General features: G+C 44.4%; 1 protein-coding gene across 1 annotated transcript in view; it reads right to left on the bottom strand.

Annotated features, from left to right (window-relative positions):
* Positions 1-1,668: 1,668 nt before the first annotated feature.
* LOC123745515 (translocase of outer membrane 70) overlaps positions 1,669-21,238 on the bottom strand; it is a 52,993-nt gene continuing 33,423 nt past the window's right edge. The window contains exons 6-10 of the mRNA XM_045726101.2: positions 18,947-19,081; positions 9,587-9,699; positions 7,127-7,238; positions 5,226-5,446; positions 1,669-2,662 (exon numbers count right to left, since the gene is read on the bottom strand). Of these exons, the coding sequence (XP_045582057.2) occupies positions 2,500-2,662; positions 5,226-5,446; positions 7,127-7,238; positions 9,587-9,699; positions 18,947-19,081 (744 nt within the window). The 3' untranslated portion in view covers positions 1,669-2,499. The remainder of the gene's footprint in view (positions 2,663-5,225; positions 5,447-7,126; positions 7,239-9,586; positions 9,700-18,946; positions 19,082-21,238) is intronic.

The raw sequence follows: 21,238 nt of genomic DNA, 5'->3' as shown, positions 1-21,238 counted from the left end.
TCTTACGGTTGTACACGTTCTTGTTGAATGTTCCGACTTCCGGGATAAGCGTAGGTCCTGTTTTCCGACCGTCCCTCACGGTCAATTGTCCCTCGATAGAATTCTTGGTGAATTGGATACTTTTGATATCCTTCCTTCCCGGTTTGGTGCCTTCTTTTGATAATTAATTAATTACTTACCCCCAGCTTGTCATTATTTTACATGTACACCTGAGTAATTATCAAGAGGCACCAAGCTGGGAAGACTATATAGCACAGTCCATGTTACAGTACATTCAAAGAGTGCTAAATGTCACTTGTGATGCCAATAAAAGAACAAAGGCAATATGATGTGCCTTTGGGTAGTTCATCGATGGAATCTTTGAATCATGATTATCTGCTAAATTAAGGACCTGCCCGAAACGCTGCGCGTACTAGTGGCTTTACAAGAATGCAAATACTGTACTATCCAATGTATTCTCACAAACCCAATGTACCTTCTTGTATATATATAAATAAATAAATAAATCCAATAACTTTTGAGGCACAAGTGACCTGGTGGGACATTATACAAGGAGCTTCACGACTAAGTAGGACAATGCAGTCGGAAAAATAAAAAGCATGGAAGGTATGCAACTTGGCCAGATCAGTCTCACTGAATTAGTTGTTGGAGGAGACAGAGGACAGGTCATCTTTATGAATGCAGACTTGTAATGCCAGACCCATGACCTAGCCAAGTCACAATGCATAAGTAGAAATTCAAATAAGGGTTCCAGTGTTGGGAATGGAACAAGTACAATTATGTTAAAAGCAATATAATTACTTACTTGACCAATAAATTGTCAAAAGAAGGCACCAAGCCGGGGAAGACTAGTAGCACCATACGTCTTTGGAGAGCTGAAAGGCGCATGCTCCTCTCTAATTCTGTCAACTCGATTATGGTTGTCCTGCTTACTCTTCTGCCTCTCCTACTCTTTGTCATCTTGATGCTCTGCACCATGTTCAACCCGTTCTCGCACTTTTTTACAGTCAATATTGACTTACTTAATACGTGCATATGTGACATACTAAACATACTAGTTTACCTTGAAAAGCTTCATAGAAAACACCGACCTTACCTAACCTTCTTAGTATGTTAAGATAAGCATCTTATTGCTTCGTAAATACAATTATTACTTAACCTATACCTATAATAGGTTAAGTAATAATTGTAATTACGAAGTAATAAGATGCTTATCTTAACATACTAAGATGGTTAGGTAAGGTCGGTGTTTTCTATGAAACTTTTCAAGGTAAACTAGTATGTTTAGTATGTCACATATGCACGTATTAAGCAAGTCAATATTGACTATACGAAAGTGCGAGAACGGGTTGCATACTGGGTTACGCCTCGGCTCTGGTGCCCTCGGGTTTTTAGTGTCCCCGCGGCCCGGTCCTCGACCAGGCCTCCACCCCCAGGAAGCAGCCCGTGACAGCTGACTAACACCCAGGTACCTATTTTACTGCTAGGTAACAGGGGCATAGGGTGAAAGAAACTCTGCCCATTGTTTCTCGCCGGCGCCTGGGATCGAACCCAGGACCACAGGATCACAAGTCCCGCGTGCTGTCCGCTCGGCCGACGGCTCCCCCCACACACACATTCAAAAAGACATACAACAAAATATAAAGTAGGCATGAATTAAACTACCAATTCCAGGGCAAATAATTTTAAGCTGTTTTACATTGCCAGGTTCACTTGGGAGAGTGAACGTCTCATTTTCATCCCCTTAAGTGGTGTCCTTATGGAGTTACTTCATATAATCTTTGGGATCATCTAGTAACACAACCACAACAACAATATTCACTCACCTTCACTATCACAATTTACATAAAAAAAAATTAAGGGTAACTTTTTATTTACATCATGTTCCTATTTTGTGGTAACAGGAACCCTCAAGCTCACATTCTTGGGAGCCTTAAAATGGTATGAATGTACTGTATATATATATGCATCAGTGTGTGCGTGCGTGTGTGTGAGAGCATACGCCAGAGCATGTCTGCATGTGCACATATAACTGTAGAACATGTATGTGTCTGTATGAATATGATTGTTAAGGCTACAGAATACTAAATAACTAATACAAATGAGCAAAGTCATAGATGTGTACAACATTATACATGTAAGTTTGGTCTGAATATAATCAATTTCCAAAGTTATCAACGTACAAAGTAGATTATTTACACTGCAGGAATGACATTCCTCCAGAGGCATATCTGCAATAATACTAAAATACAGTAATGAGACATTGCTTTACTGTAACACATTTATTCCATAACTTGACTATTTTTCCCATTTATTCACTTGGAGCACTCTACTATACAAACTAAATGGTCCACCTCAGGATTGACTTGAATGATATAAGTTTGAAAGAGCAGGTTACATTCACTTACAGTAACTGATCACATCAAAACACGAGCATCTTCATGCTATGATTAGTCTCTCAGCTTCCCGTGTAGAGCAAATATATTGCCATTAGTCTCATTACAAGCTGCCTAAGTTAGGGATGTTAATGCCCATCTTCTCAACAATTTTCAACTGGGCCACTGCTGCATCACGGAGAGAGAAAAGATGCGCCATTTCCATTTCTGTCTTGGCCAACGGAATGGCTTTGTCGAACAGTTCAACACCTCTCTTCAGGTTCCCACTGAAAGAGACATAATTACAAGCAAATCATACGTGTTAATTAAAGATTATGTAATCTCTCAAACCAGACTTCAGCTCATTACAAAAACCATTCAAATCAAGCATCAGTTCTCCTGTCAACAATAAGTTAGACCTTTACAAAGACAAAACATTCAATGTAATGAAACACCCTTTTCCAGATAGTCTCGGTAGCTAGCTGGAGCCTAGTCTCTGGTAGCACAGACACACACAACACTACCAGGCCTCTGGACTTGTGCTTATCTATCAGTAACTATGGACAAGAAAGAACTAGCTCTTAATGCTCCGCCTACTACCAGTTTATACCTAGTGTGCTAATTACCCTTCTCAATGCTAATGTATTTGTCATATTTATTTTTAAAGTTGTGGATGAAATTGGCTTCAACGACCTCTACTTCAGTGCATTCACTTTCCTACCCACCTATCACCCATACTTCCTACCACGCACACAGGGAATTAGAACTTCTTTACATAACTTCAACTCAATTGTACAGGCAGCTTTCATGATGTCCTTTTGTCCTACCTCTTTTTTTTTTATTTATATAGGTTTCCTTTATCCACTTCATCTATTCCCTGAAGATCTTGTATGTAGCTATCATATTCCCTCTGTTTCTCCTCTCCCCTAGAATTGTGAGGCCGAGTTCTCTCGACCTGTCCTCATAGCCGAGGCCTCTCACTTCTGGTACTAATCTAGTTGCAAACCTGTGAACTTTCTCAAATAATGGTCTCACATCTAGACAAGTGTGTATGGCCTTGAAAGTCTTCATGTTTAGTTTGTTAAATGATGTTCTTACGTTTGCTAACTCCCCCCTGCTGCTGATGTTATCCTGTTCACATCAGCTTCTGGTGTGAGTGTTTAGATTATGTCTGCTCCCAGGTCTTTTCCTCTTATTGTAACTGCCCTTTCCCAATGGTATAGTTAAATACAGGTCTCCTGTCTGTCTCCCTTACCCACTTATTACTTGGCACTTATTTAGATTGAATTCCAGCAGTCATTTATCTACACACTCCTTAAGTTTGTTAAGGTTTGCTTACAGGACCACTATCTGATGTACTCAGAGGCGAGAGGAGCATGGTGATCTAAGATCAACTTCATAATAGAGTAAAACCATCCAGAAAATACAGGAAAAGAAAACCAAAATAGATATGTTAGTCAAAAAAACAAAGACTGAAACAAGGGAAGCAGTTTTGCTGATGTCAACAAACCAAGGGGTAATATCCAGTGTGCCACTAGATGTCAGGTCAAGTGACCTAAGAGTTCAAACTCTCCACCCAGCCCATTATTATGCCACCCCAAGTGATCTAGAACTCCACTGAAGACAAAGGGTGAACAGGTGCAGGTACACGGAGCTACTGAGGCAGCTCAGAAAACCAGTGTTGAATGTAATGAAACGCCATTTTTTGGGTGAGTCCCGGAGGTTCCCCGGAGCTATCCAGGCTGATATGACATTATTAGCTTTCTGGCATCAAAGTGCATGGAGTTCTTGCCTACCGAGGACCACAAGCCAGAACCTGGGCTCCCCTCAGACATGCACAGGGAGCAATGGCCTATAGAAACACCCATGTGGTTAGGAGCATTCTATGTCTGCCATCAACCGGGACAGGCACCCAGAAAGGCAGTCATCCCAAAACAAACCCCTATTCTGGTGAAAATATTGCTACCGAAAGCCAAACGAGTGGACAGAACTCCCCAAACGAAAATTAGCAAACGAGCATGACGTCATCACATTGCCGCATCACTGTCTGCATACCCCCCCTTCCCGGGAGGGGGGAAGGGGGACCCCAGACTATTGTGCGGTGATCCAACCATCAGATCTTGACTGATATGAAACTGGTAGGTCATGTGCCTCTGGCTCCTGCTTTAGTTTCAGTTTCTATTCGGTGCAGGGGATCACCCTGTGTGCCATTTCGGTGCTTGTAAGGTGCATCGGCCCTTTCACGGTTCGTCCCATTGATGGGGCGGTGGGGGGGGGGGGAAGGCTGGCTCTGTTTGCTTGCGACAGCAGCGGAGCGAAGTGATGACGTCATGCTCGTTTGCTAATTTTCGTTTGGGGAGTTCTGTCCACTCGTTCGGCTTTTCGTAGCATTATTTTCACCAGAATAGGGGTTTGTTTTGGGGCGCCTACCTTTCTGGGTGCCAGACCCGGTCGATAGCAGACATAGAATGCTCTCAACCACACAGATGATTCTATAGGCCATGGCTCCTCATGCCTCTGTGAGGGGGTCAGGTTCTAGCTCGTGGTCCCTGGTAGGCAAGAACTCCATGCACTTTGATGTCAGAAAGCTAATAGATACATATCAACCTGGATAGCTCTGGGGAGCTAACAAGGCTCCCCACAGAAAAATTGTACACATGATCCATTAATACATTATTCTACAATATTTACACTACTGTATTGTATAACATACCGAACCCTTAATTTACATACTTCCTTATATAGGCTTCAGACTTATCTACATCTATTATATTTTCTACATTTATTGTAGACTTTATCTACAGCATATTATGGAAGAATCTGCATCTAGAAAGCACAAACAATACTTACGTTTGTACTTCAATGGTAGCCAGATTTTCGTATGCCAGCTCACATTTGTCATCAATTTCAAGGGCTTGTGTGATATACGACCTGGCTTGTGCTAGGTCACCCTTCCACTGAAGTATGAGTAGAGCTCGGTGAACCAGCGTTGTGGGATTTTCAGGATCTACTTCCAAGGCTTTAATATAGAAGCTATCTGCTCGTTCATGTTCACCCTGATCACACAGCACCTACAACACCAAGCAAAAATGTAAATAACATACAAATTTATCATAAAATATTTTTCTAAATCATCCAATTTTGATAGGAAAGGAAGTAAATATTGTTATAATACTTTATGGATGTAATTCAATTACTCTAGACCACATGAAAAATTCTGCAATTGTATTTAATTGCTTACCATAGATGAGGTTACCTTGTACCACCAGCAAGGCGATAATAGTCAATTCACAATTTAGTGTTTCATGCTGGTGTTTTGAAACTATTTCTGTACAACATTACCAGACATAATAGCAGCAAAAGAGTTGTCTGCAAGACACTTGCTTTTGACTTGGGTCAAGAATCAATATATAGAATCAATATATAGTTGTACATATTACACTAGAGGCCTATATATGGTACAATACTCAATCACTTGTTTTCTTGGAGGAGCCCCTTGGTGGCTTACTGAGGCTATCTTGCTGAGATAACTCCCACTACTGGGGTCACATCAGCCACCAGAGTCCTGTTAAGGGAACTAGAGCCAGAACCTAGCCCTCCACCTTCAGAGGTTCAGAGAGCTGGGGACATTATTGTCACCCTCACCAGAGGCCAGATTCACGAAGCAGTTACGCAAGTACTTACGAACGTGTACATCTTTCCTCAATCTCTGACGGCTTTCGTTACATTTATTAAACAGTTTACAAGCATAAAAACTTACCAATCAACTGCTGTTACTGTTATAAACAGCCTCCTGGTGCTTCGGAGCTCATTAACTGTTTAATACTTGTAAACAAGCCGCCAAAGATTGAGAAAAGATGTACAGGTTCGTAAGTGCTTGCGGAACTGCTTCGTGAATCCAGTCCCAGGAAAGCATCCAGAAAGCCAGCAAAGCTTTCCCACAATCGGGCCCCAATCCCCCTCCCTGGGATGACGCCTCTCTGTCCTGGGTGTCGGGCGAGGAATATGACTCTGCCGTGGGGCTTGTGCTCTATGGTGCTCTAAATGGGGATGAACACAAGGCTCATATGCACTTGGCAATGGTCATGCAATTCTTTACTCTCATGGAGCTCTTATCTGAGAAGCATTGTGAGGATGTGGATTTACTTGGTTCAACACCCGGTGTAAAGGCCTTCAGGTCTATGGTTCCAGCTTTGTCAGCCTTGCCCAAGATGCACTTAATACAAGGACATATTGCTTAATCATATAGCACAAAACAAGGAAACCTGAGCATACAGCACCTAACACAAATATTACCTGAGCATACAGCATATAACACAAGGAAGTATTACCCGAGCATACAGCATATAACACAAGGAAGTATTACCTGAGCATACAGCACATAACACAAGGAAGTATTACCTGAGCATACAGCACATAACACAAGGAAGTATTACCCGAGCATACAGCATATAACACAAGGAAGTATTACCTGAGCATACAGCATATAACACAAGGAAGTATTACCTGAGCATACAGCACATAACACAAGGAAGTATTACCTAAGCATACAGCACATAACACAAGGAAGTATTACCTGAGCATACAGCACATGACACAAGGAAGTATTACCTGAGCATACAGCACATGACACAAGGAAGTATTACCCGAGCATACAGCACATGACACAAGGAAGTATTACCTGAGCATACAGCATATAACACAAGGAAGTATTACCCGAGCATACAGCACATGACACAAGGAAGTATTACCTGAGCATACAGCACATAACACTCCACACATTTTGGGAAGTTCTTAATTGCCTCTTCAAACTTCTTCATTACTTCCTCCACCTTTGCTTTGTCTCCCAGCTGATACGCATACCTGTCAACACCATAAAATAATGATGAAAATTATCCTCAAATGTAAACATTCTTGCTAACATCTAACAAATTTTTATGAACTGCCTGTCTCCCTGAAGAGTGAATGCCTTCATGAATTTATTACTGCCTTACCTTTCACAGTCTTTCCTGTGCCTCGGGAGCGATCGGTCACACCAGGCCTTCTCCCACATGGATTTACTACAAAATGGATACAGTCGGCGCTAAGGAGCTATACAACCTAGCAGCGATATACACCTGGGTCACACATGCAGAATAGGTGTGTCTGAGGTATGGTCATCACCTGCATTGGTAAATAGGAAGTGTCCTTGATGGAGAAGAAGGTGGACCATGCAGCCGTGTTGGGAAGGTGGTGGTGAGGGGACAACCCTCAGGCCCTCAGGCCTCCTTTGCTCTTAACTCGCCATTGGGCATACACCACACATGTATCGGGCACATGAAAATAGCTCTTGCGCCTTACTACCCACAGCGCCGTGATTGCCTTGTTTTCATCCGACAACGCTGGTGACTTTGAAACAATGCAGCCTCAGTTCAGTGTACATACGTTAACCTGACCAACTTCTACATTCGTTAATTGTGTGTGTGCAGTGTTGTTGACGTTTGAGGGTGGTGTGTCGACCTTAGGTTAAAATGTTGCAGTGGAGGTGAACCATAAGCAACTGTGCTGGTGTACTTGATTCTGAAGCAACTAAAGAGGTTGGTGCCCGCCCGTGACCCTGCAGGTGCCAAATCTCCTCCCACCCCTCCTATGCTATCGTGTGAACAACGTGCTATTGGCTGTTCAATGTAAGTGATGCTGCATGATAATCTGCAGCTCACTACCCAGCGAACAGTTTCATCGACTGACATGCCTTCTTGTCACCACTGTGATATTAATAATCTGCATAAATAACAAGCTAAAGGAATCATGGCAACCGCCCTTGTCCCAGATGAGTCACCGCTTAGGTTATCTTGAGATGATTTCGGGGCTTTAGTGTCCCCGCGGCCCGGTCCTCGACCAGGCCTCCACCCCCAGGAAGCAGCCCGTGACAGCTGACTAACACCCAGGTACCTATTTACTGCTAGGTAACAGGGGCATTCAGGGTGAAAGAAACTTTGCCCATTTGTTTCCGCCTCGTGCGGGAATCGAACCCGCGCCACAGAATTACGAGTCCTGCGCGCTATCCACCAGGCTACCAGGCCCCTGCTGGTAGGCCTGGTAGCCAGATGTGCATTCAGCAGTCCAGATTGCTCCCGATTCACCTGCTGCTGGTACATAAGTCTCTCTCCAGGCAGGAGAGATCCAAGGAGAAACTGGGGCTGTATTCCAAGAGGTGGTGAGCAAGAAGGGAAAAAAGACAACTACAGCGGGAAAGAACTTGCTTAACCCGCGTGATTTTCCCTCCTGGCACTGGTCTTGTTGACAGATTTCAGTGGTTTTCTGCAACCTCCAAAGCCCATCACGCTAAACGCATGAAGATAAACAGAGATGAAGACAATCATATCTTTGTCACGAATGATGACACATTTGTTAACGCAGGAATATGCTGGGATAAAAATGTTGCGAGCACCGTGTGATGATACAGTGAAGGTGCAAATCGTCTTCTTTGGTGTTAACAAGTGCATTGACCCAGAGTGCTTCCGGTCTGCCAATGTGGAAAGCCCACACCACACTAAAAATGACCTCGTCGTTGCAAACTGGACAGCATCAACGGAGATTCCCAAGCGACTCTCAGTGCCCCTAGTGCTGGGTAGAACTTACAGAGTGGCTCGCTATATACCTCCACGCCGGAGGTGCTACAAATGTCAGCGTTGGGGCCACAATGCAGCGCGCTACCCCTCCAGGACCCGCTCGTGATCATGATTCTCAGGAGTGTTTTGACCTCTTTCACGCCGGGCGCATTGTGACAACTAGATGCATTAATTGTCATACTCCTGGCGTGATGGCAACTCAACAGAGCTGCCCGGCTGCTGCTAGGGCACCCCCTACAAGCAGTAACCCGCTCTACAAGGTACCACATCATGATGGAGTGTCACCATCAGTGGAAAGTTGTCCTATGCCGTCAACTACGGTGGGCCACAGCTGGCACTTTGACTCCCCGCTCGCCCTTGACAACGAAACAGCGGCGAGCATCTTTGCCCACTCATCTGGACACCGGGTGCCACAGTACACAGTTGCCAGGTTTGGCTCGCCCAGGCCGGCGGGGTGATAGGTCTCCACCCCCCACTCTCAAGGTGGGGGCTGCCACCAGCTCGGCCTCCCCTCCCCACTCACAGTATATATATATAATACACACACACACCCATGCATACATGCTTACAAACATACATATACTGAACTCTTAACCTTACCTGTAGTCTGTGTAGCAGCGTTGGACAAAGGCAATAGGGAAGTTAGAATTAAGGTCGACAGCCTTCTTGAAATCTGACATGGCTGCATCAACCTTTCCTATTAGTAAATGTATCTGAAAAAGAAAGCAGTTCTATAATTGTAAATAATTAATTATATGTTAACCTGCTAAACTCTTATTAATTGTAGTGTGTGTTTCACAAACGTACATCAGCATCTATCTTGAACGCCAATTATCAATGCACAAGCCAAGTATGAGAATGTCAGTCGTGGCTTTTCTTGCCACTGTGGTCATCATTTCCATCATCTTGAGACATGTCTCAGTACATTAGTCATGTTACTCCCTAGACCTTCTGGTGTTTGGAGGCCGGAAAATGACCACTACCAATCTTTTATTGTCTCTCCCCCCCCCCCCCCACAGTGTTGCCACATCTAATATGTAATCTTGTTGAATGGTTACCTTTTGATTCTCTTCTCTCTTCTTCATAGATTTAATACAGCTGTTGCAGCAGGGCTACATCACCTCCACCCGTGTTCACCTCCTGCCTCGATATTACTTGCCATGCCTTCAAAAAGAACTTGTTCTATGACAATTGTGAGCTTCTTTTCTGTTATTGTGATGCTGTGTAGGTGTTTTGTTTAACCTTACTGGGAACTAACCCCTTTGTATTTCCATCTGCATTCATTTTTAAATTTAAATTTTGCCCCGAGGGGCGAGTTTATTGGGCAGCGCCTCTCATTTTGTGAGTGGATATACCGTCATAGCAGCATGTACTACACTCCCCAATAGGAAGAAAACCCGCTGGGTTGTTCATGTACATAACTTTACAGCTACTCATCCTTACTGCTCTGAGCTGCAACAGTTTTATCAAGGGACACAGTGGTTTCTTTTGTTCTAAGCCCAATCCTGAGGACAAAGTAGGAGGGCGTATGTTGAGCTAGTCAGTCATGCTCGTGTCTTTGTGTACACATTGATAGGATGGGCACACTCACCACTCTACTTTGTGGTGTTCCCTGCTGCCTGGCTTCCCAATTCTTCCTCTCAAGTACTTGTGTCAATTTCTAGTCCTCTTACATTATTTATACACTTTTCCATGACTATCTACTTTGTTTCCCTCCTCGATTTCCTGGATTTTTGTCAGTATGTATTTTGTAACACCATAAATGGTTTTATTTAATGAATTTAGGGTCGGCTACACAGGAAATTGTGTCGCAAGTCTGTTGGTCCTTGACAATTTAGTCACACCTTAGAAGTAATTACCTAACTGTAGTTACTCAAGTGTAGTTATAGGATGAAAGCCATGCTCGTGGTGTCCCGTCTTCCAAGTACTCTTTGTCGTACAGTATAACGCTTTGAAACAACTGACAGTTTAAGCCTCCATCACCTTCTCACTTAACTTGTCTACCACCCTGTTTGCAAAAGAAAACTTTGATATTTTTTGGACACCTTTGTTTCCTCAGCTTGAACCTGTGTCCCCTTGTTCTTGAAGTTGCTTGTTTCAGGAATGCCTCTGTCAATTTGGTAGATTCCTGTTAGTATTTAGTAAGTGGTGATCATATCCTCTCTTCTTCTATCTTCTAGTTTTAGCATGTTTAACACCTCTAGTAACTTTTGTTTTTCAGTTTCGGAAGCCATTTTGTAGCATGCCTTTGCAACTTTTCCAGTTTATTTATATACTTCTTTAGATATAGACACCACACAACTGCTACATATTCCAATTTTGGTCTCACAAGTCATGAACAGTTTCTTTAGTATTTCACCATCCATATAATTAAAAGCAAGTCTGAAGATGGAAAGCGACTCGTACACTCCTCACAATGTTCTCTGTGTGTTCCTCTGGTGACCGCTTACTATCCAGAACCACCACTAGATCTCATTCTTTAATGCCTTTCCACATAATGTTTGTTTGGTGTAGTTATTTTATCCAATTCCACATTACATAACATGACATTTATTCACATTAAATTCCATTTTCCACTTAATGCTCAGCACCGCTCCTGTGCCAGGTAAGTTCACTACGGGCTCACCATAGCCCGTGCTACTTGGAACTCGTTCCGAGTAGCTGAATCTATAACAACAACAACTTAATGCTCCAAGCACTTACTTTATCTAGATCAATTTGAAGAGCATTACATTGGTCTGTGTCTCCTATCTTCCCAAGTATCTTAGCATCATCCACAAACATGTACATATAATTCCGTATTCCTTCTGGTAGATCATTTATGTAGACAATGAACATTACTGGTGCAAGAACTGAGCCTTGTGGTACTCCGCTAGTAACACTCCTCCAGTCAGAGATGATTATCGCTCTCATCAGTCTGTCAGAAAATTTTTCATCCACGTCAGAAGTCTCCTTGTCACCCCCTCCAGCATGTTCTAGTTTCCAGAACAACCTCTTCTGTGTGACTATCAACAGCCTTTTTAACCACTGGACTGCGTCAACCGAGAAAACTCGGTCGGTGGGAAACTGCGCCAACCGAGAAAACTCTGATTTTTTCGTACCCATTCAAAATGTGTGTGCAGTTTGTGTACGAAATGGACTCTTAGGATCTCCAGTGAGAGGCAATCATCTTGAAAAAAAATTCCCAGAATGCCCTAGGGCTGCTGGCTGGGTTAGTACCGAGTGAGCAACCATGGGTGGCACACGTGCCTCTGGCTCCCAAACACCTGTCTGATGCGGTGTTGAAAGATTGTGCTTTGTTGGTAAAATTCAAACCTTATTGTTTGAAGAACATAAGGGTCATAATATTGGTGAAGCTAGGTGCAATAAGGACCTAACACAAAGGTTGGATGCAAGTGATACAGCACCTATGAGGACGATACAGCGAGCGTATCCAGTTGTAGCTCTGAGCGCCACCCTTACCCCACCTATGATATCTCCCATTTATTTAGACGATACATAGATGAACCATTTTCTGCGTTCAGTGATGATGCATCTGATACAAGTAGCATAGATGAACAGTGTTAGTGGCTTCCATGGTGTTTTTTTCCATAGATATTTTCAAGAATAGCTGAATCTCTTCCATATTGACTGACACTCTTTGAGGCTGGCTGAATCTCTTTCAGAATGCCTGAATCTCTTCCAGATTGACGGACACTCTTCAAGGGTGGCTGAATCTTTTCCTGTGTGGGACCTTACAAATATATTTTCAAGAATACCTTAAAAATTGATCTTTTCCTATAACCTTTTCAATACTACCTTATGCTTTACAAGCTTGGCTACATACCACCTACAAGTACTAAAGCCAAGGGTGCACGCGAGTGCGTTATTTGCAAGCACACAGAACGAAGAAACAGGAAGCGAAAATTTATCTGTAGCTGGTGTAACAAGAGCAAAGTCCGTGCTGTGTACCATGGACTACTTCGTTGATTATTACTCACTTCCGAAGTACTGAGTGTGTAATATAGTGTGCTACTGTGTAAATAGTGTGTGAAACTGTACATATTGTAATTTTAGTAAATTTTTAACAGATAATATTGTGACAAACATTTATTGTGGACACATTACTGACATGTATCACAGTTCCATGGAACGTTATGAACATTCTACTGTATAAATATTCTAAAGGTCACAAATATGCATCATATACGATAAAACAAATAAAACCGCATTGGAAATACATAAAACAAATAATTGAAAATATATTTGTGGCAACATGCGGTGCTTGAATGGCCTGCGCGACCGTGTCTGGGAGCTTCACACACGGGCGACCAGGCCCTGATGACATCACAGCGCACCTTGTCCACGCCCTCACAGCCAAAGTAAGTGAAATTTGGTATTTATTTTTATATAGATATAGTCAGGGAAGGGAATTTATCATTTTACAAAAGAAAAAAAGAATTTTTTGGGAACACTTGCTTCATGCGCACAGTGGGAATGTCACAATAAACTCGGTGCAGCACAGTGGTTAAGGGCCAGATAAACAGTCAACCAAACCATCTCTCTCGTGTAGGATCACTGTGGCTAAACCAGCATTGAATGTAATGAAACGCCATTTTCTGGGTGAGATTCGGAGGCTCCCCGGAGCTATGTAGACTACTATGAATATTATTAGACTTTGGCATCAGTGTGAACGGAATTCTAGGCCTACTGGGGACCACGAGCCAGAACCTGATCCCCCTCAGAGAGGCACGAGGAGCAATGGCCTATAGAAGTGCACATGTGTTTGGAGCATTGTGTGTGTGCCATCGACCAGGCCAGGCACCCAGAAAGGTAAGCGCCTTAAAACAAACCCATATTCTGGTTAAACAACTGAAAGCTAACGAGTGGACAAAACTCCACAAGTGAAAAACGAGCAAACGAGCTTGACATCACACTTGCCACGCCACTCGTCTGTGCAGCTCCTCCCTCCCCAGGAGGGGAAAGGGGCAGCCCCAGACCCCTCGTGCCGTTTATCCACCTGTCAGTTCGAGGCTGGACGTCAAAACATGCGAAAAAAACGCCAAGCGTGGGAGAGGGAGGGTTGCCGGGAAGCCTCCGGGCCTCGCCCAGAAAATGGCGTTTTTTCCCCGAGCTCGCTCGCTCCTGTCTATCGGGGAGCGTAGCCTACAATGTTCAGTTAACTATTTATTTATGGCAGAGACAGATTATTGAGATAGGATGTGATTATAAAATAATTAGATATAGTATTGAAGATGATCGGTAGTACAGAAGAGTACCAATGAGTCCTATAAAGGACTGGAGGTAATCCTCATCGGAAATCGACAGATGTTCCAATATTTTTTTTAATTATCTAAGTTCTTCTTGAACATTCGAGATCCTAGATAATCAAGAATAAAATCACAGAGGCTCATATGGGACCAACGCCATAAGAGAGAAATGGTCATGCAGGATGCCGATATGATTCAAACATTATGTAGAAGAATACATGTCCTAGATAATAATGTTGAGAAAGTGGTTCAAATTACCCACAGGAAGGACGGAATTGGACCCGGGGAGAGGCCGACACCAAAACCAACTTGTACGTAGGGAGGGGGGGGGGGGAAAGAAAACCCCCACTCCATGTAACAGTAAGCCCCACTCAGAGGGTAGGAAAACCCAAGCAGGGTCCAACAGGACCCAAGGCTCCCAAGTCAGCCCCCCCCACCCCGAACCCCGGGAACCTCCACACCAGGACCCGAGGCCGAATCGTCCTCCAAAGCCCTGGCCTCAAAAGAAAAAGCCGGGGCAGCCATAAAAACACTAAGGAAGGGGGCCCACTGGTCAGACTTATATGCTACAGCTGGAGGAACCGACTCGAATACCTCCGTTGCCACCCTGGAAGGGGCAACCCCCGAAACTGTCCAAGTCTCAGAAGCCTCTAAAACCCGTTCCGACCCCGAAACCGGAAGCAAGGGGGCAGGGGGGACCAGAATGAACCACAGCAGGAGAAGAATGAGGTGGAGTGGACTCCCCAAGTCCGGGTCTCTATAAGCAAAGCGGGGGCAGCCTCGGGGCATCCGGGGTAGCAATTAACCAAACACATTGTAGCAACCTAAACCGAGCATGCGACGCCTGAGCCGCCTGTACCCAGATAATGTCACAAGTGGATTGCATGAATAGTCACAAACAAGCAACAATGCTCGCAGGACTCTGGGTCGAAGGTGTCACCGACCCAACAGGTGGCATGACGGAGGCAAAAACAATAAGCGTCGCCCTGAGACCAGGGGACAGAGCACCCCTCAAACTCGCACAAAGCGAGAGAGGGGACCCAGTGGTCGCATTCATTGGACCCCTGCAACCCCACAGGGTTTCCCAGGGCCCTTAGACTGTATTCACTACGGGCAGGGAACTGCTAACTGGCTACAAAGTTTACCAAACAAACTTCTAAAACTGAACCCCCGGGAGATGCTATTCATGCCCATGCCACCTCCTGGTTGGCTTAATCTTAATCAATCAATACCGGGACACGTCCACTCATGGGGGCCAAGCAGGGGGTACCACAGAACACAGGTCAAAACCATAAGATAACGGGCGTAGGGTAACAAAAGCAGACTCCCAACCAGGCAGAAACAAAATGAAAAGAAAACCCCCACAAGAGGAACAGAGTTGGCCACTGTAATAGGTGAAAACTAGCTACACAGTAACCCGTGCCCTTACCAGTGCAAAACTACTACTTACCCCAAGGTAAACAAGGAAGAAGGAAACCCCCCGAACACTCCCAGGGCTGTCAATTACCAGGCAGCAGAAGACTAACAGAGGTAGACCCCAAGGTGACTTGTAGAAGATAATTCCAAGCCAAGGGTGGTACTTACAGGGCACTCAGAGAAGGGGAGGGAACCCTAAGCACATGCTGTCCGAGTACCTGTGAATATTACTCCCAGCTCGCACACTTCCGCAAGAGTAGTACTGGACACAAGGCACAGCACAACAGAGAAAATCGGGAGCTGAGGTCAGACGCTCGAGCCTCAAACACATCAGCGGAGAACTGATAGGTGGATAACCAGCGTGAAGGGTCTGGGGCTCCTCTTTCCCCCTCCCGGGGAGGTAGGGGGGGAGCTGTGCAGACAAGTGGCGTGGCAAGTGTGACATCATGCTCGTTTGCTCATTTTTCACTTGGGAAGCTTTCAGTAGTAGTATTAACTAGAATAGGGGATGGCTTTGAGGAGCTTACCTTTCTGGGTGACCAGCCTGGTCAATGGCAGACATAGAATGCTCCAAACACATGTGCACTTCTATAGGCCAATGCTCCTCGTGCCTCTCTCTCTGGGGGGGAGTGGGGCAGGTTTCTGGTTCATGGTCCCTAGTAGGCCTGAGCTCCATTCACACTGACTGATGTCTAAGTCTCTAATAATATACATATCAGCCTGGATAGCTCCGGGGAGACGAACGGGGCTCCCCCCAGAAAAACTAAGTAGATTTGTTACACAGAATCTTCCTGTTGGAAGTCCATACTTGCTGCCCGTTATGATGTCATTACTCTCTAGGTGTTCAACCCATTTGGCTTTAACTATTTTTTTTTGTGTTTTGACTACCACGCTTGTTAATGATACTGGTCTATAATTTAGAGGTTCCTCTCGGCTACCATTTTTTATAGATTGAAACTATGTTTGCCCTCTTCCATACATCTGCTGAGATTCCTGTGCACAAGGATGTCTGAAATATTAATTGGAGTGAAATGCTCAGCTCAGTTGCACATGCTCGCAGCACCCAAGTGAAACTCCAAGTCCAACTGCTTTATTTCTTCCTTGAGAAATAAAGGAAGAAATTCCTTCCTTCTTTCTTCACAGCCCCTTAAGTAATTTTTTCTACTTCATCTTGAGATACCTGTGTGTATTCTATGGTGTGCTCTCGAACTGACATTGGGGTCTGGGTCTCTGAAATCCTTATCTTGTATAAGCACACTTTGGCATTAATTTAGCATTTCACACATTTCTTTTCCATTCTCATTAGTCCTGTTCCCTGTTCTCCATCTCTGGATTTTATCCTTTACATGAAGATTGCTTTAAATGAATTTATAGGAAAAGGCCTGGACCTGTTTTACATTTGTCCGCTACGGGAGCCGGTCGGCCAAGCGGACAGCACGCTGGACTTGTGATCCTGTGGTCCTGGGTTCGATCCCAGGCGCCGGCGAGAAACAATGGGCAGAGTTTCTTTCACCCTATGCCCCTGTTACCTAGCAGTAAAATAGGTACCTGGGTGTTAGTCAGCTGTCACGGGCGGCTTCCTGGGGGTGGAGGCTTTGTCGAGGACCGGGCCGCGGGGACACTAAAAAAAAGCCCCGAAATCAGCTCAAGATAACCTCAAGATATACCCTGGGACATGGGTAAAGGCTATACAAGTTTATGTATAACCCCCCAGGGATATGGGAGATAAAACTTGGAATGGCTTCAGGAAAGGCCTCCACACTTCCTGTCAATTCAGCAGTATACCAGGTTGTATAAAAAATAACAGGTGAGGGTGGTACAGTTGTAGAGGTTGCAGCTGGCAAGCCACAACCCATCCCCCTGTTTAGATATTATTTTTTTTTTAACTACATGCACCGTCGTATAAACAATGACGTACTAAGCAATTGGATAATGTAGTAGAATTTTGTACAAATCACTTTATAGTCCAAAAAACTGAAGCTAAAAAACAAACTTAACTATTCCTTGGGCCAATAGAGCACAAACATGTACTATATTAGGCCTCAGATAGCCTCTATTAGGCCTAGGAAGGTTAGGTTAGTCTAGTTTGTCTTTGCAACACAAGTAGAAAATGGGTTTTCCGACTTGTCCAAAATCAATAATATAGATTTCTACTTTCTAATTGGGTCATAGGTGGGTATATGTACTATGGTCCTCATCCTCCCTATTACTACTATCAAAAGAGGATGGGCCCATTAGTCGTGGGTTCCAGTCACATATAAGAGCTCCGGCTGATGTTCTCATTGATACGTATCATGTTAGGATGACTTCTCTGGGTAACCATTTATGGTGTTACATTTTTACATTTTCACTGGAGAATTGTTTTTAAATATTATTTTTACTATTTCATCCATTTACAAATGCACCCAAACTTTGCTAGAATTTTGGAATCTTTTCCAATCTCTATCTTCTTTTGCAAAGTCTCCCTCAGGCTATAGTACATCACAGATTACTACAGACTTTAAGCTCTTCAACTACTGCTTCATGCATTTCATGATCTGAATGGTTCTTACAGCCTCTGTCACTACTGACTTTAAAGTCTACTTTCAGTCTGAGCCTTTAGCCATTGCTGCATATAAGTCACTTGTAAGTACCTAAGTGTAGTTACAGGATGAGAGCTACGCTCGTGGTGTCCCGTCTTCCCAACACTCTTTGTCATATTGTCATATAACGATTTGAAACTACTGACGGTCTTGGCCTCCACCACCTTCTCCCCTAACTTGTTCCAACCGTCTACCACTCTGTTCGCGAAAGTGAATTTTCTTATATTTCTTCGGCATCTGTGTTTAGCTAGTTTATATCTATGACCTCTTGTTCTTGAAGTTCCAGGTCTCAGGAAATCTTCCCTATCGATTTTATTAATTCCTGTTACTATTTTGTACGTAGTGATCATATCACCTCTTTTTCTTCTGTCTTCCCAAAATTAGAAGACAGAAGAAAAAGTGGTGATATGATCACCATGTACCTTGTGATGCCAACCAAGTGCTTGGAAGGGTTTTCACTTCTCTTGAATTGACCTTTTGTCTGTCATTTAAGGGCTGGACTAATTTACTAAATTCTACAATGACTGCCTCAGCAAATTAAATCTGCAAAAATACTTTAAAATTGTCTATTGCACTGGGTATCCCTACTTGACTGCATATTCCATAACCCTGCACAGTCATATTTGAAATGAGTGAGCAGTTGAATGTTCAAGCTCAGAATTATGATACTAAAATATGATATATAAACAGTACACATAGTTGCACGCTCATACCTGTCCTCTGTGATGGAATACATCAGAATTGGTGGGGTCAAGGAGAGCTGCACGGTCAAAGTCTCGAAGACTGTCTTCTACTTTTTCATGTTGCATGTATAATGAGCCACGCTTCACTAAGGCATTTACAAGCATCTGTCAAGAAAAAGTTAGGTTATTGAAAGTGAGTTAATGCTTTTGTTACATGTACACAACTTTCATATTGTAATGCAATAAGGAAAACCTCACATTGAGAAAATATGTATATGACTATTTATTATGTTTATGATCAGAAAAGAGTATACACAATGGAAAAGAACTGAAATATAGTAACAAACAAATTTCACACAATGTAATAAGATTATACAAACCTTGATACAAACAGATTTTCCATTTTGTAATGTACAATATTTAAGATGCCATCTTAATTTAAATAACCATATGAGAATCTATTTAGTAAAAAAAGCAGCGCTGATTGTAATGAAACGTCATTTTCTGTACGAGTCCCGAAGGCTCCGATATGTGCGTATTAGACTGTGGCGTCAGTCAATTCAATAGAGTTCTAGCCTACCGGGGACCACGAGCTAGAACCTGGCTCCCTCAGAGAGGCATGAGGAGCAATGGCCTATAGAAATCTCCATGTGGTTGGAAACACTATGTCTGCCATCAACCGAGTTAGACACCCAGAAAGGTAGGCGTCCCAAAACAAACTACAGCTGGTTAAAAATTGTGACCAAAAGTCGAACTAGCAAGCAGAACTCTCCAAAACGAAAACAAGCAAACAAGCATGTATTTGCCGCGCTGCTGTCTGCGCAGCTCCTCCCTCCTCGAGAGGGGGAAAGGGAAGTCACAGACCCTAGCAGCCGAGGCCAATGCCCCAGACGACGGCCCAGCACTCAATGCCTCCTCATCCTCCATAAGCCGGTCCGAGGACAACTTGCGAAGGAAAAAGAAGTGCAAGACAAGGCCAGATGCCCGCAAGCATGAAGATCCTCTACCACCAAGGCAGCCAAAAAGGAAGGGACCTAAGTGTGCAACTGGAGCAAGCCATCCTCAAGAGGAAGCATAGAGGCATAAAGACACGCATTGAGGTGCTCAAAGGTACCCCCCAAGTAAACCTGTAACACTGTAGCAACCTCCCGCCAATCCAGCGCATGCGTACGACAAAACCCGTGCCACGCCCCCAGCCAAAATAAAGGGCAGTCTGCAAGCCTGGAAGATGCTGGAATCCCATAACACATCCAATATGGGGGAAGAAGAACCGAACTCAAGAAGAGACCGGATCCATCACAGAGGCAAAGTCCGTGTCTCGCAGGAGGTACGCACCAAGGGCCTCCCGAACCTGCGCAGGGGATATTCGAGAGGTGGAAAACCTCTGGAAGGATGAAACCACAGAACCGAAAGGAACCCGGAAACGAACTCGGGGAGGACCCAGACTTAAATGAAACTCGTACAGGGAAAGGGGGGTATGAAAACCCCGAACCCTGCAACAGCAAACCCCGCCCCAAGGCAACCAAGGACCAGGTGGGGTTGACTGGGACCCAAGGCAACCAAGGACCAGGTGGGGTTGATTGGAACCCAAGGGAACCAAGGACCAGGTGGGGTTGACTGGGACCCAAGAGCCCCAAGCTGACTTACCCTCAGCCCCGGAAGCCTCAAACCCAGGCCCCGGGGCAGAGCCGTCCTCCACGCTCTCCACCCTTGAAGAAAAAGCAGAGTCCAAGGGAAAGGCAGCAAAGAAGAGGTCTGCTGGGAAGACCCAGATGCCTCAGTGGGAGGCTCAGGCTCAAAGGACTCCATCCCTGCATTGAATGGCACAGTCCCCGGAGCTACCAGTCTCTCATCCCCAACTAAGTTCAGCTCCAAAAACCTCAGACGTTTGGGAGCCGGCAGCAGGGAAAAAAGGAGCAGGGCAAACCACACCAACTGGAGCGGACTGAATCAAGGTTGAAGTCACCAATGCCATCAAGTTTGGGTTCCTAAAACCAAAATAGGGCAGCGCCGGAGCATTCGAGCGGGCGACCAACCTAGCGCGTTTCAACAACAAAAACCTACCATGCAACACGACAGCCACTTGACCCCTAAGAACTTCTGAAGAAGAATGGGTAAATTGAAGAATGAGCAGGGAACAAGTCTCGCACGACTCCAGGTCGAAAGTATCACCGACCAAACGAAACCATTAACACTCCCCTACCCGGGGCAAGACGGAAAGCCCAAGATCCCCGACGATCCCCAAAGGGGGCGAAGACAACACCAAGCGATGATGTCCTCAAACGGGGAGTGATTCCCGAATGCCCCAGGGAAGATAACATT

Source organism: Procambarus clarkii, chromosome 71 (assembly GCF_040958095.1).
Source record: "Procambarus clarkii isolate CNS0578487 chromosome 71, FALCON_Pclarkii_2.0, whole genome shotgun sequence".
NCBI lineage: Eukaryota > Metazoa > Arthropoda > Malacostraca > Decapoda > Cambaridae > Procambarus > Procambarus clarkii.
The sequence above is the reverse complement of the archived record's forward strand: the minus strand, read 5'-3'. Positions and strand labels throughout refer to the sequence as shown.